This window comes from Hyperoodon ampullatus (assembly GCF_949752795.1).
Source record: "Hyperoodon ampullatus genome assembly, chromosome: 10".
Classification (NCBI taxonomy): Eukaryota; Metazoa; Chordata; class Mammalia; order Artiodactyla; family Ziphiidae; genus Hyperoodon; species Hyperoodon ampullatus.
The window spans coordinates 44,748,990-44,763,394 of record NC_136923.1 but is presented as its reverse complement, the minus strand read 5'-3'; the positions used below and the strand labels follow the sequence as shown (position 1 = coordinate 44,763,394).

At 42.8% G+C, this 14,405-nt stretch overlaps 1 protein-coding gene across 1 annotated transcript in view; it reads right to left on the bottom strand.

The window, feature by feature from the left end:
- The window catches only part of MYRIP (myosin VIIA and Rab interacting protein), a gene marked incomplete at both ends in the record, with an annotated part of 178,689 nt that extends 165,424 nt beyond the window's left edge, over nt 1–13,265 (bottom strand). The window contains one exon of the mRNA XM_079713826.1: nt 13,156–13,265. Coding sequence (XP_079569952.1) covers nt 13,156–13,265 — 110 coding nt within the window. The remainder of the gene's footprint in view (nt 1–13,155) is intronic.
- Between the last annotated feature and the right edge of the window lie 1,140 nt (nt 13,266–14,405).

The following is a 14,405-nucleotide window of genomic DNA, read 5'->3' as shown; positions in this document are numbered from 1 at the left end:
AACCAGCGTCAATGAACCTGTAGTTCTTACGTTTTCAGCAAGACAAGTAGTGCCATTGAGCATCTAGCATTAAATACCACTCCTGTGCCTCTGCTCTAAAATTCATGTAAAATGAATAAATACTGTAGGAAGGAAGGAAGATTTAAAATACAGTCGACAGTGAATTGACTCTGTCTCCTCCCCCCTCCCTCCCTCTCTCTCTCTCACCACACATACCCCTAAGCACGGCAGGCAGTGTAGGATATTACAGGTCTACTTCAGGACCACACAAAGCTGTTTATGCTCTTAGAGAAATAGAAGCTTTTAGGATCTGGTTCAGGATCCACTCAGCTAGATAAAGATGATGGCAGGGCAGGTGACCCAAGAGAGGAAGAAGGGGAAGGTAGGAAGGGAAGGGGGAGTGTCAGAAGGGCAGGGCCACATGGCAAAAGTCCAGGGCCTAGAGAAATGCAGGTCCTCTGGGGTCTCACAGATGTAGCGCAGGGAGGGAGACACACCATAGCCATGGGTGGTATGACCTGAGACCTTAACCCAAGCCCTGGTTCAGGGCAGGGTGGGGATCTGGCAGGAGCACTCAGGTAGGCTCCAGCTCTGGTGAGTAGGGCAGTGGGGCAGGGGAACCTGCAGATGGGATTTGGGGAGCAACACAAAACCATGTCCCTCCAACCAGGCAGCCTTGGGAAGAGGAAGCCCAGGCTCCAGACACATTCCTGGCATGGAAAGGGGCAAAGTCACATCCCAGGCCATCTTATGCTGTGTAAGGAATGGACTCTGGTAGCTGTGAGATGCTCAGCCTGGAAGATGTAAAAGGCAAGCTGAGCACTGCAAGGTGGGAGCTGACTATGGGTAATCGTCACAGCTACAGGGGCTGTGACCACACACGAACATTTGGGGGAACGTGGCAGAGGCCAAGGACACATCATTCTAGTGCTAACTCCAGAGACTGCTGGAACCACAGACTCTGCCAACCTCCTATGCAGGTCACCTCATCTGGAAACCCAGGATCCGGCTAGACACACAGGAGTCAGGTACTGTAGCTCTAGCCTGAGGCCTGGGGATAAGAATCAGCCAGAGAAGGAGGCTTGGGTCCTAGACCTACACGCATGAATAACTGATGCAGGATGGGAGCCCGTGAGTCAGGCCAGCAGGGGGCGGTGAACTGCAGAGGGCTGGGACTCACTGGGCACCTGGGGCCCAGCTCTTCTGGGAATTTAAGGCATCAATCAGACATCCACAAGGGAATCTTGAGGCTGGAGCAGAAATCTCTCATCTGAAAGAAGGAACTCATTAAAAGTTATTCCAAGAGTCAGAGGGGTTCATGAATTTACTTCATGATGGTATCAACTTAGAAACTGATCCAGGAGATGGGCCTATTTTCTTTCTCTCTTTTTTTCTATCCTCACTGACATTTTTTTTGTTTTGTTTTTTTGTTTTTGTTTTTTTTTTGAGGATTTCTATATTTATATATATATATATTTTTAGTTTCTGCTTTATAACAAAGTGAATCAGTCATAAATATACATCTGTTCCCACATCCCTTCCCTCATGGATCTCCCTCCCTCCCACCCTCCCCATCCCACCCCTCCAGGCGGTCACAAAGCACCGAGCTGATCTCCCTGTGCTCTGCGGCTGCTTCCCACTATCTATCGACCTTACGTTTGGTAGCCTCACTGACATTTTTTTTAATTGAAGTATAGTTGATATATAATGTTGTACAGCAAAGTGATTCAATTATGCATACACACACATTCTTTTTTAATATTCTTTTCCATTATGGTTTATCAGACTGAAACTGTGCACCTCAGATTGGGACTTGAACACATGCGGCCAGATCTCGAACCAGGCCTAAATTCAGATTGGGACTTGAACCCACATGGCTGGGACTCAAACCGGGCCAAAGCCCACAGTCTTCCAACTGAGATCACACACCTTGTTTCAGGACTTAATGAAGCTCAGGTTCCTGATGTCTCATCACAGAAACAATTCAGTGAGAGACAAAGTGATAGGTAAAAAGTGGATTTATTTAGAGAGAAACACACTCCACATACAGAGTGTGGGCCATCTCAGAAGGTGAGAAAAGCACCAGGGTATGGAGTTGTCAGTTTTTATAGGGGTGGGTAATTTCATAGGCTAATGAGTGGGAGCAGTATTCAGCTATTTCGGGAAGGGGTGGGGATTCCCAGGAATTGGGCCACTGCCCACTTTTTGATCCTTATGGTGACCTTGGAACAGTCATGGTGCCTGTAGGTGTGTCACTTAGCTTGCTGATGTCTTACAGTGAGCATATACTGAAGCTCAAGGTCTAGTGGAAGTCGACTTGTCTGCCATCTTGGACCCATTTGGTTCTAATCAGTTTATGTCATGTCCTTGGGCTATGTCATTCTTTCAAAGGTTGTGCCCTGCCCCCTTCCCTCCTGTTTTAATAGGACATTGAACATGGCTTTCTGTGCTATATAGTAGGACCCTGTTGTTTATCCATTCTATATATAATAGCTTATATCTGCTAACCCCAACCTCCCACTCCATCCCTCCCCCAACCCCTCCCGCTTGGCAACCACAGGTCTATTCTCTGTGTCTGAGAGTCTGCTTCTGTTCTGTAGATAGGTTCATTTGTGTCATATTTTAGATTCCACATGTAAGTGATATCTTATGGTATTTGTCTTTCTCTTTCTGACTTACTTCACTTAGTATGATAATCTCTAGGTCCATCCATGTTGCTGCAAATGGCATTATTTCGTTCTTTTTTATGGCTGAGTAGTATTCCATTGTATATATGTATCACATCTCCTTTATCTGTTCATCTGTCGATGAACATTTAGGTTGTTCCCATGTCTTGGCTATTGTAAGTAGTACTGCTATGAACATAGGGGTGCATGTATCTTTCCAAATTTTAGTTTTGTCTGGATACATGCCCAGGAGTGGGATTGCTGGGTCATATGGTAATTCTATTTTTAGTTTTCTGAGGAACCTCCATACTGTTTTACATAGTAGCTGCATCAACTTACATTCCTACCAACAGTACAGGAAGGTTCGAGATGGGCCTGTTTTCTTGAGGAGCTGAGTAAGGAGGTGAAGGCAGGGGTCTGTTTCCAGGAACTGAAGAAGGTCATGGGGACAAGGAAATTGTCATTCCACTAGCACAGCACAGGGTGAAAGTAAAACTCTGATTTCCACAACATACACCTGTGTTCACCAACTGCGTTTCAGACAGTTTCTGGCTAAATGCTTGTGGACGTGCCCGAATTACTGTGGTTGAAGAAAGCTGCTTTCACAATAGCTGCAGAAACTTTCCTCATTCTCTTTCAAGTCCTGAATTCTATGTGCACCAAATGCCAAAGAAATGCTTTCTGGAGCCAGAGGTCTGAGGAATGAAAGTCCGGCCAAGAATTAGTACCACAAAAGCTTTATCAGAGCCCAGCAGAATTGAGCCTCTGACACTGAGAGTGGAAAAGAAAATAAGATCAGGAACTTAGAGCCACAAAAGCAATCTAGAATATTGTTATTAAAGAATATGGGATTATGGGGAGAAGGTATCCAGAATTTACAAATTAGTAACCATACATCTTTGAAGGGTTACAAATTAAAAAGTAAACGAGCATCAGTATGATTCTTTTTCTACATTATAAGTCCATTTGCAGCATCAAACTCTCTTGGCCATTCTTAAAAGCAGATCCCCACAGGCAAATATGTGATAACTTACAGTTTTATGGTACCAGAGACATTATACGAATTATGAATATGAGGACATCCTAAGGCCACTTTCTTATTTCAAAAATCATGACATATACTTGGTCAACCATTAATTTCAAAGAAACATCAAAGGGTTTATTCCATTCCGAGATGGCAAGCTCTCCGTGGTGAATATGGCACGATCACAGTGTGCTTCCCTTTTAAACGGTACAGGAAAGCCAATACCAGGCTATTATTCTGAGATCACCTTCACACGGCAGATATAACAGTTGTTGGTAGCAAAGGCCAGTGCACAGCTAGGGAGCTAAGACATTCGCTGGATCTTTCAGATACCTACAAACCTCAAAGAAAAGGACTAGCCTTAAACAAAATTGGGGAAGAAAGCTTACTTTCTGATCCCATAAATTCCAAATTGCTTAACCTAGCATTCCAAACCAGTGCTGGCCAATAAAAATATAATGTGAGCAATATATATAAAGTCTTCTAGTAGGCACAGTTTTAAAAAGTAAAAAAGAAACAGGTGAAATTAATTTTAATTATACATTTTACTTAAAATATAATTTTAGATACATTTCAATGTGTTTTCAATATAAAATTATTAATGAGATACTTTACATTCTTTTTCATACTAGAGCTCTGAAATCCAGAGTAATTTAGACATCTCCGTTTGGATAAGCCATATTTGAAGTGCTCAGTGCCACGTGTGGCTAATGACTACTGTAATGTCCCAGTTACCCTTCCCCATATCCTGACTTAAACCCTACTGCTTTCCCATCCCTTGGAATGTTACCCCAGGTTTTAGCAAGCACAGGTACCAGATTTTCTAAGATGGCCCTAATTTCACCCATTCTGTCCCATGACACCTGGGTCCCCTTGTTTTCAGTACCAAGGCAGTGTGATGTCCTAGCTCTGGTGTGACACTGCCTAGGTTTGATTCTACCTTTCACTGTGTACAACCTGGGCCAGTTTTAAACTTCTTTTTAGAGCCTCCCTTTCCCCATTTTGGAAAGAATAGCTCTTTTCTCATGGTGGCTGGGCACGGGAGGGGTTGCTATTCCTGGAACACCACTCTTCCACACGATGAGCAATAGCACAAAAGGGACTGTTGTCAAAGCAGTCACTTCCTCCACTGCCCCACCACAGCTCCTGATTGGGGTTGAGAAAACATGCCCTCTTTTCTATCCATATCACTTTGCTCAGGATGCTCCCTGGTGCACAGACCTTTGTTTCAATCCACTTAAAGAATCCTGTCTACCTTCAGGGATCAAATAAATGCACCTCTCCTTCAGGAAGTCTTTCCTTTTTCCTACCTGCCATCTCCAAGATGAAAGTATTCCCATGGGTCTGCCATAATGCTTTTATTTCTCACTCTCTATAGCATCGTAATTATTCATATCAGACTTAGCTCACCTTCTGGACTTTTTCTCAAGGGTTAGGCACTTATTAACTTTGTGAACCCCTCTCTCCCTCCCCCACTCTTTCATCCTCCTCATGTTTCCCCAGGAAGCTCCTGACATTCCATATAAGATTGTGAAGCAAATGAATGGATATCCAATAGCTTTGATGTAATATATGTGACCTTTTCATTATTAAAAATACCAGTAATAAGTAAAAAAGGTGATTTTTAAAATCTGTGAGGTCCGCTCTAGCTTTGAGACTGATACGCTCTATGGTACGCACATCCTGCTTCTGAGGTCCTCACACCTGCCCTACACAAGTCTCCAGGGCCATTCCTGGTGTCTCCTAGTTGCTGGGTCTTCCCCCATCAAAAAGTGACTCTCAGACAGAGGTGTGTCCCACTTCCCACTCTACCACACAGTGCACCTGCTTTGGGCTCTGTTATTTCAGAGCCCTGCCGGGTGACTGGCCAGCCAACCTGATCTAGCGGTGCAGAGGAAGGAACTCCTGCCTTGCAGCATCCTCTCTCTGAGAGAGCAGATGCATCACTTGGACAGGTTAGTGCCACAGTGTTACTGTGGCCTCTCAGGAGCTACAAGGGGCCAGTGAGGAGATGCAGGGCAGATGCACTCTGTGAAGGCATAGTTATTTCATAAACCACAGGGCATATTTATTCCAACTGAGTAAAGACGAGGCAATCTGACTTCCAGCTTCAAAGAAGTATATGACCAGGAGTATTTGTTAATTAATTTGATCAATTTAATTGTCCAAACTAGGGACCTTGAGAACAAAGCCATTTTACTTTTTGAAAAAGAAACTTCTTGAAAAATTAAGTTCTCATAATAAAATTTTAATTTGTTTAAAATGAATTTTGAATGAAGATCACTAACTCATTTCATTAAAAGCACTGTGTGTTTTTATTTTGTAAAATTGTGATTAAACCTCAAAGGAGTTTCTGTATAACAGACTAGAAACACAAAGCACTTCTAGTTTGGGGTGGATGCTCTGCTTTCCTGCAGTGGTTCTTCCACACCCCCTGGCAGCTCTTAGTTATTTTCTCACTTAGACCCGACTCTTGGGGGATGGACGATTGCCCTCACATCCTGTCACTGAGGTGGCAGAGAGAGCACAGCCCATGTCAGCAAGTGAGTAACAGAAACAGGTCTCCAAGTGAATTAATCCCCCTCTTAACGCAGGCCCAAGGAGGAGGAATTTACACACTGCAGCTGCTGGGCTACAGCCACTGAGCCTCTCAGAGAAAGACTAGATGGGAAGTGCCCTGCCACTCATGCTCTCCGTCCTCCCCTCCCTTCCTTCCCCTGGCCTGGCCTTGCCTGGGCCCCGCAGTCCTTGGCAGGCAGAAGCACACTCTCAGTTCAGCAAACCCTGACAATTAATGGCCTGTCACAGTTACGGGAAACCATTTCATCAAATCTAACCACTGCTCCCCCACGGACCAAGTCCATTAGAGCACCAGCAAATCTTTGGAAGTTACCCAGATGCTAACTAGCTCTGGCCAGCACATTTTAAATGAGAAACTTTAAGCCTGTGGCTATCTCATAAACATCTCAATCTGAACACCAGAGTACCATGCAATTACCACTCATTTTAAAAACCAGTTTGCAAATGCCCCTGACAATATAAAATCACAGGGTATAAAATATGATTCTACTCTAAGTCTGGAGATACTTCCACAGGTGTCTTCTACTACACAAGGGGCCAGGATGGCCCCAGAAACTATATCAGTCAACGTAATACTAGGCTATGCTGCTATAACAAATAAACCCTGATGCCTCAGTGATTTATCCAACAAAAGTTTATTTCATTCGGACACAAAGTCCCCTGCTGGTCATCAGAAACTCCCCTCTATCCGGTGTCTTAGGGGTCAGGCTCCCTCCATCAAATATGTGTTAAGCAGTGGTACAAGGACCTATATCCACTTCTGTGTGACCCCAGAGCATGCTTTGGGTACACTCTGCACACTAGGAATACCCTTCATGTCTCTACCTCCCCCAGCCTCCTCTGTGGCCCTGACCAGCAAGTAAGTTACTGTGGCCAATAGGTTCCAGATGGCAGACTAAACAAACACTTAGTGTCCCCTCCCCTCCTTCCCAAGACTCCTTTAAAATGACAGTGAAGAAATAAAAGTGTAATTAATTCATAAAAGTGAAAAGAAAAGGAGGGGACCAATGAGCCACCTGCAGATTTCAATGAAGTTCTGGAAAAGAGAGCAGCAAACACTATTTTCAATCATAATAACTTAAGGGCTGCCTATTGATTTTCAACATTAGTGTCAACCTCTGAACAAAACAAGAAAGACTCAAATTTATGTTTGCAGAACAGCCCTTGAATATGTAAGAGTAAAGGTACAGCAGGGACAGATGTGAGATAAGGAAAGTGGAAGGGGTGGTTGATGGAAGGTAGGGATGCCATATGCATACTAGCCATAGGAATACGTGTGCTGCCAGAACCAAGAAAGGATGGTGAATGTGGATGGAACGAGACCCAGAGGTTTCTGTATACTGTTTGTTTGAAAGATGACCAATAGAAAACCAAACCACAAATAATACAACCATCAAGAAACAAAAGGTAAAAGTAGTCTAAGTAAGTGAGCAAAATCCCCACCATTTCAGAACAGAGAAATGAAAGACTATCTAAAATTGATACATCGAGAAACAGCAACATAAGCATATTTTTTTTAGATTTATGGAGGTAATGCTAGGAGGACTACAGAACTAAGCACAAAATCGATTAAACATGGAGTGGAGGACTGGTGCTTTTCATTGTAAGGTCTTTACCATTTTGTTTTTTAATGTTTGCATGAAAGCATCTGATAAAAAAGAAAAACAAAGAATAAAATTAATCAAGTATAGCGTGTATTTTCTACACATTTACCTGATTCGTCTAGACCCCAAGCCCCTGGAGGTAGGAGCAGGGGTCAACATGTCTTTTGTTCTCCAACGTGCTCCATCTATAGTTTTAATACTATGGTGTGTCCTGGAAAATGCAATCAACACTCACTCTATTGAACTTGTTTGTATATAAGTACCCCCTCCTCTGTCTGCTGCGGCATGTCCACTATTCTCAGGCCCACCCAATCCTCTGTCTTCCCCCCAAATAGTTCTACTATGCGTATAGCCTTTAATGGGATTAAATGTTCAATACCCCACATCCCCAGTGCTGGGAATGCACATAATCTTAGTGAAATGGGGTCCACAGAGTCTCTTTATATAGGAAGACCTATGACTATGCATATACACAGGAGCTGATATACCCAGTTGTGGTGTGACTGTGCTCGTTAGGGGGTGAGGTGGGGAGTGGGGGACAGGGCTCTTCTACCTGCACAGAAGAGCAGTTTTGAAAGGGCTTAATCCAGTCTGTAAAATTCAGAGGCTGTGGGAAAGAGAATCCTGGCTCTACCCCAATTAACTGTGTGATTCTGAGAAAGCTTTGTAACCTCTCTGTGTTTGGGTGCCTTCATGTAAATGGGGATCCTCCTTACGGGGACTCCTATGACGAATCAATAATATGAACTGTGCAGAGCACCCAGGGCAGTGCCAGTTCACAGCTTTTATATCTTCTAGTTATCTTTCCATGAATTTATTTCCTAATTGTGCTGAATGCTTCAGCCCCACTCTCTCTGTTTCCCTTACCATCATATGTTCTGAGGACATTTAATTCACATTTTCACCACTATTTACTACATTTTATGTCAACACTGAAGAACAGATCATTAGAAACACTGTGTAACCTCCACACCCAAGACCTACCCTCACAAAACCTAACCAGGGAAACTAGGTAAATAAGGAACAGCTGGCCGGGAGAAAAGAAACACAATTCAGTTTGAAACCTTAAAATAAAAATCTTCCATTCTGCACCTTATGCTCATTGAAGCAAATATTAAAGAATTCAAAAATACTTTCTGTAACATAGCTTCAAAGACTCTTTCATGTCTCCTAAATCCAAGCAATGCAGAGAGGCAAGGAAAGGTTTGACAACTGCAGTGGTTTTGAGTTTGGATTTACTACACGTGGTTTGGGCTTAGGATATTGCTTGGACTTTGTTCTGCTACTACACTCCCCCTGGCTCCCTCCCTCCCAGCTCCTCTGGAAACATAAAGGCGCATCCCTGAATCAGAACTTGACATTTGTTGTTCCCTCCACCTTGCTTGATATTACCCCAAACAGCAGCCCAGCTCCCTCCCTCACCTCCAGCCAGTCTCTGCTCAAGTCTTCCCCAACCAGCCCGTTCAGAAGAGAGCACCCTGCCCATCCCTGGCCAGTCTCTGTCCCCCTTCCCTGCTTTATTCTTCTTCATGGCTCTCACCACTACCTAATACATATAAATATGTTTGTATTTATTTACTTCCTCTCTTTCTCCTCCTTCTAGGGCAGCACTAGCCAATAGAAATATATTGTGAGACATGTCTAATTTTAAATTTTCTAGTAGCCATATGAAAAAAAAGTAGAAAGAAACAGGAAAAATTAATTTTAATGTCTTTTCTTTAGGCTTGTGTATCTAAAACATTGGCACTTCAAAATGTAATCAATATAAAAATTATTAATGAGATATCTTACACGTTTTGGTACTAAATTTTTGAGATCTGGTGTGTATGTTACACTCACAGTGCATCTCAATTCAGACTCACCCCATTACAATTGCACAGAAGCCACATGTGGTCGGTCGCTACAGTATGGCTAGCACAGCTCTAGAATATAAACTCCATGGGGCAAAAACTTATTTTGCTCACTGTTATGTATCCAACAGCTAGAACAGTGCCTGGCACATGGATTTTTTTTTTTTTTTTTTTTTTTTTTTTTTTTGCGGTATGCGGGCCTCTCACTGTTGTGGCCTCTCCCGTTGTGGAGCACAGCCTCCGGACACGCAGGCTCAGTGGCCATGGCTCTCGGGCCCAGCCGCTCCACGGCATGTGGGATCTTCCCAGACCGGGGCACGAACCCGTGTCCCCTGCATCGGCAGGCGGACTCTCAACCACTGCACCACCAGGGAAGCCCAACACGTGGATTTTTTAAAAATTAAAGTACAGTTGATTTACAATGTCATGTTAATTTCTGCTGTACAGCAAAGTGATTCAGTTATACATATATATACATTCTTTTTACAAATATTCTTTTCCATATGTTTTTTTTAATGTTATTTACTTTTTATTTATTTATTTTTGGCTGTATTAGGTCTTTGTTGCTGCATGTGGGCTTTCTCTAGTTGCACTGAGCAGGGGCTACTCTTCGTTGAGGTGTGTGGGCTTCTCATTGCGGTGGCTTCTCTTGTTGCAGAGCACGGGCTCTAGGCGTGTGGGCTTCAGTAGTTGTGGCATGTAGGCTCAGTAGTTGTGGCTCACGGGCTCTAGAGTTCAGGCTCAGTAGTTGTGGCGCATGGGCTTAGTTGCTCTGCGGCATGTGGGATCTTTCCAGACCAGGGCTTGAACCTGTGTCCCCTGCCTTGGCAGCTGGATTCTTAACCACTGTGCCACCAGGGAAGCCCCTCCATTATGGTTTATCATAGGATATTGAATGTAGTTCTCTGTGCTATACAGTATGACCCTGTTGTTTATCCATTCTATATATAAAAGCTTACATCTGCTAACCCCAACCTCCCACTCCATCCCTCCCCCCAGCCCCCTCCCCCTTGGCAACCACAAATCTGTTCTCTATGTCTGTGAGTCTGTTTCCATTTCATAGATAGGTTCATTTGTGTCATATTTTAGATTCCACATGTAAGTGATATCTTATGGTATTTGTCTTTCTCTTTCTGACTTACTTCACTTAGTATGATAATCTCTAGTTGCATCCATGTTGCTGCAAATGGCATTATTTCATTCTTTTTTATGGCTGAGTAGTATTCCATTGTATATATATACCACATCTTCTTTATCCATTCATCTGTCAATGGACCTTTAGGTTGTTTCCATGTCTTGGCTATTGTGAATAGTGCTGCTACAAACATAAGCATGCATGTATCTTTTTGGATTAGAGTTTTGTCTGGATATATGCCCAGGAATGGGATTGCTGGATCATATGGTAATTGTATTTTTAGTTTTCTGAGGAACCTCCATACTGTTTTCCATAGTGGCTGTACCAACTTATATTCCCACCAACAGTGTAGGAGGGTTCACATTTCTCCACACCCTCTCTAGCATTTGTTATTTGTAGACTTTTTAATGATGGCCATTCTGCCCGGTGTGAGGTTCTGATTTGCATTCCTCTAATAATTAGCAATGTTGAGCATCTTTTCATGTGCCTATTGGCCATTTGTATTTCTTCTTTGAAGAACTGTCTATTTAAGTCTTCTGCCCATTTTACAAGTGGGTTGTTTGTTTTTTGTTGTTGAGTTGTATGAGCTGTTTGTATATTTTGGAAATTAAGCCCTTGTCAGTCGCATCATTTGCAAATATTTTCTCCCATTCCGTAGGTTGTCTTTTCATTTTGTTTAAGGTTTCCTTTGCTATGCAAAAGCTTGTAAGTTTGAGTAGGTCTCATTTATTTATTTTTGTTTTTATTTCTATTGCCTTGGGAGACTGACCTAAGAAAACATTGGTATGATTTATGCCAGAGAATGTTTTGCCTATGATCTCTTCTAGGAGTTTTATGCTATCATGTCTTATGTTTAAGTCTTTAAGCCATTTTGAGTTTATTTTTGTGCATGGTGAGAGGGTGTATTCTTACTTCACTGATTTACATGAGGCTGTCCAACTTTCCCAGCACCATTTACTGAAGAGACTGTCTTTTTCCCATTGTATATTCTTGCCTCCTTTGTTGCAGATTAATTGACCGTAGGTGTGTGGGTTTATTTCTGGGCTCTCTATTCTGTTCCACTGATCCATAATATCTTTTTTTGTGGCACATGGTTTTTAAATCAAATAACTACTTAATTAACAGATTTCTTGTCTTCCATCTAATAAGCACATATTAAATATATACGATATGGGAAAAAAATATGGTGGAAATAAAGTAAATTACACTAGAGTACTTACAAGTAAGGGAGGTAAATATTCTACAGAAACAGAAAGTCTGAGAAACTCCAAGGGCAAAGGAAAACAACCCATGTCAATTTTAAGCAGAGTAGGAAAGAGCATGGTTACAGCTGAAATGGGGCACCACCCTGGAGGACTGGAGGCAGGAGGATCATAGAGAAGGTTACTACAATGACTGGGATGAAAAGTCACGAAAGCTGGACTGGGATAGGGCTGGAAGAGATGCTGAGGAGGCAGAAATAACAGGGCCTGGCCCTGCCCTGTGTGGGGACCAAGTCAGGGGAGGAATTATAAAGACTGAGGTTTTGAGCTCAGTGGCTAAGGAAGGAGACATGACAAACCTGTGGAATCCCAAGGGAAAACAGGTTTATGGAGGAGGGGAGCTCACGATGACTTGCCATCAGGTTCTAACACACAAACCCCAACACATGACTGCATTTCCATCACTCTCACTTCTTCCAAATTTAGGCAGCAACAGTACTTCCAAGAACATCCCACGAGGAAATACCAACTGCAGAGGAGTCACAAGGCCCCCCTCTCTGGGTCTCAGCTTTTCCCTCTATAAAATGAGGAGGGTGATGCTGAGCCAGGTAACCCCATCCCAGCCTGGTGGTCACTTTCCTTGTACCAGGTCCTCAGAGCTCTCTTCCTGCACCATGGTAGCTGAGAGCTCTAACAGAAGATTGTACAGCTATGAATCTAATTCTCCCATTTATATAACACTTTGGTTATTCTTCAGTAGTACCTGCCGACAAGAAAATTAAAGCCAGGAGCAAGCTCGAAACAGCCACCGTCAGCACGAACTCCATCCATTCTAGAGCTAATAATTTACAGGGTGAGCAGCTGAACACAAACTTGACTGCGAGTGTGAACAGTCTCATTTCTGAGCTGACATCGTGATGCCCAGTGTTGAAGCTGGCCAGCCTGACTACAAAGGGAAGGACATTCTTCTTCTGTGTGTTTACATGACATAAAGACTTTGAGCATAGGGCTGGCAGCAAGGAACACTCAGGAAGCCTGTTTCACTTGTCCATATATGGTTCACTGTACCCAGGTGGGAAATAGAAGAATCTCACCTGAGCCGCTCTTCCTCTTTTTTTCGGAGATTGAAGTCTCGCTGAACCACCTGGAGAACATGCTCTGTTTCATCATCGGTCAGACCAGACAGGTCCAGCTTTCTCCCCATGATTTAACACCAAACACAGACAATGGAACGAGACCTGAGAAATCAAAGGAGAGACCACAAATTGAGGGCAAGATAAAAGTTCTCCATGGATAAAATCAACCAATGTTGTTATTAAACAAAATTAGACACAGTGTTTACATAAGATAGTATCCTGCTCTGCTCTCATACTCAGCAAACATTTACAGACAACTTCAGCAAGACTGTGGAGAAAAAGAGAAGGTAACTGGTCATCAACAGTGTCATTTATCCAAACTCTTAAATTAGAAAAAAATAGATAAATTATTCTTTTCGATAGAATGAAGCATACATGAGACCTGGTGTGGATTTCCACAAAACACCAAAAGACAATATCTAAAACTTCTAAAGTTCTATGGTTTGAAGTTTCAAATTTTAAATATCACACATAATTGTAAGATAAAATAAGTCATACTTAAAAAAAAAAATCATAGGGGAATTCCCTGGTGGTCCAGTGGTTAAGAGTCCAGGCTTTCACTGCTGGGGGCCCGGGTTCAATCCCTGGTCTAGGAACTAAGATCCCGCAAACCACATGGTCAGGCCAAATAAATAAATAAAAATATTAAAAAAATCCTATATATACTATATCCCTTGAAGTTTTTATCACATGACTATGAAATATAAACTAGAAATCAATAAACTCTCCTCTGCAAAAAAAAATATATATAGTAAAATAATCTTTTTAGACATTTCCTCAGAACTAGAAAAGACGATATTTCAAAGACACACCTCCCAGCAGTGCATACCTAAAAATTATGGGAAACTTTTTTTTTTTTTTGTGGTACGCGGGCCTCTCACTGTTGTGGCCTCTCCTGTTGCAGAGCACAGGCTCTGGACGCACAGGCTCAGCAGCCATGGCTCACGGGCCCAGCCTCTCCGCGGCATGTGGGATCCTCCCGGACCAGGGCACGAACCCATGTCCCCTGCATCGGCAGGCGGACTCTCAACCACTCGCCACCAGGGAAGCCCGGAAACTATTTTTTTTTAAATCATTTTTAATGAATGGCTGCACCCAGGGATGAATCAAATACATAATTCCAAAAAACTGCCCAGAACTGAAGGGCAGCACAAACATAAATGTAAACGTTCTCAACAAAATATTAGTGGAACCAATGCAGCAAGATT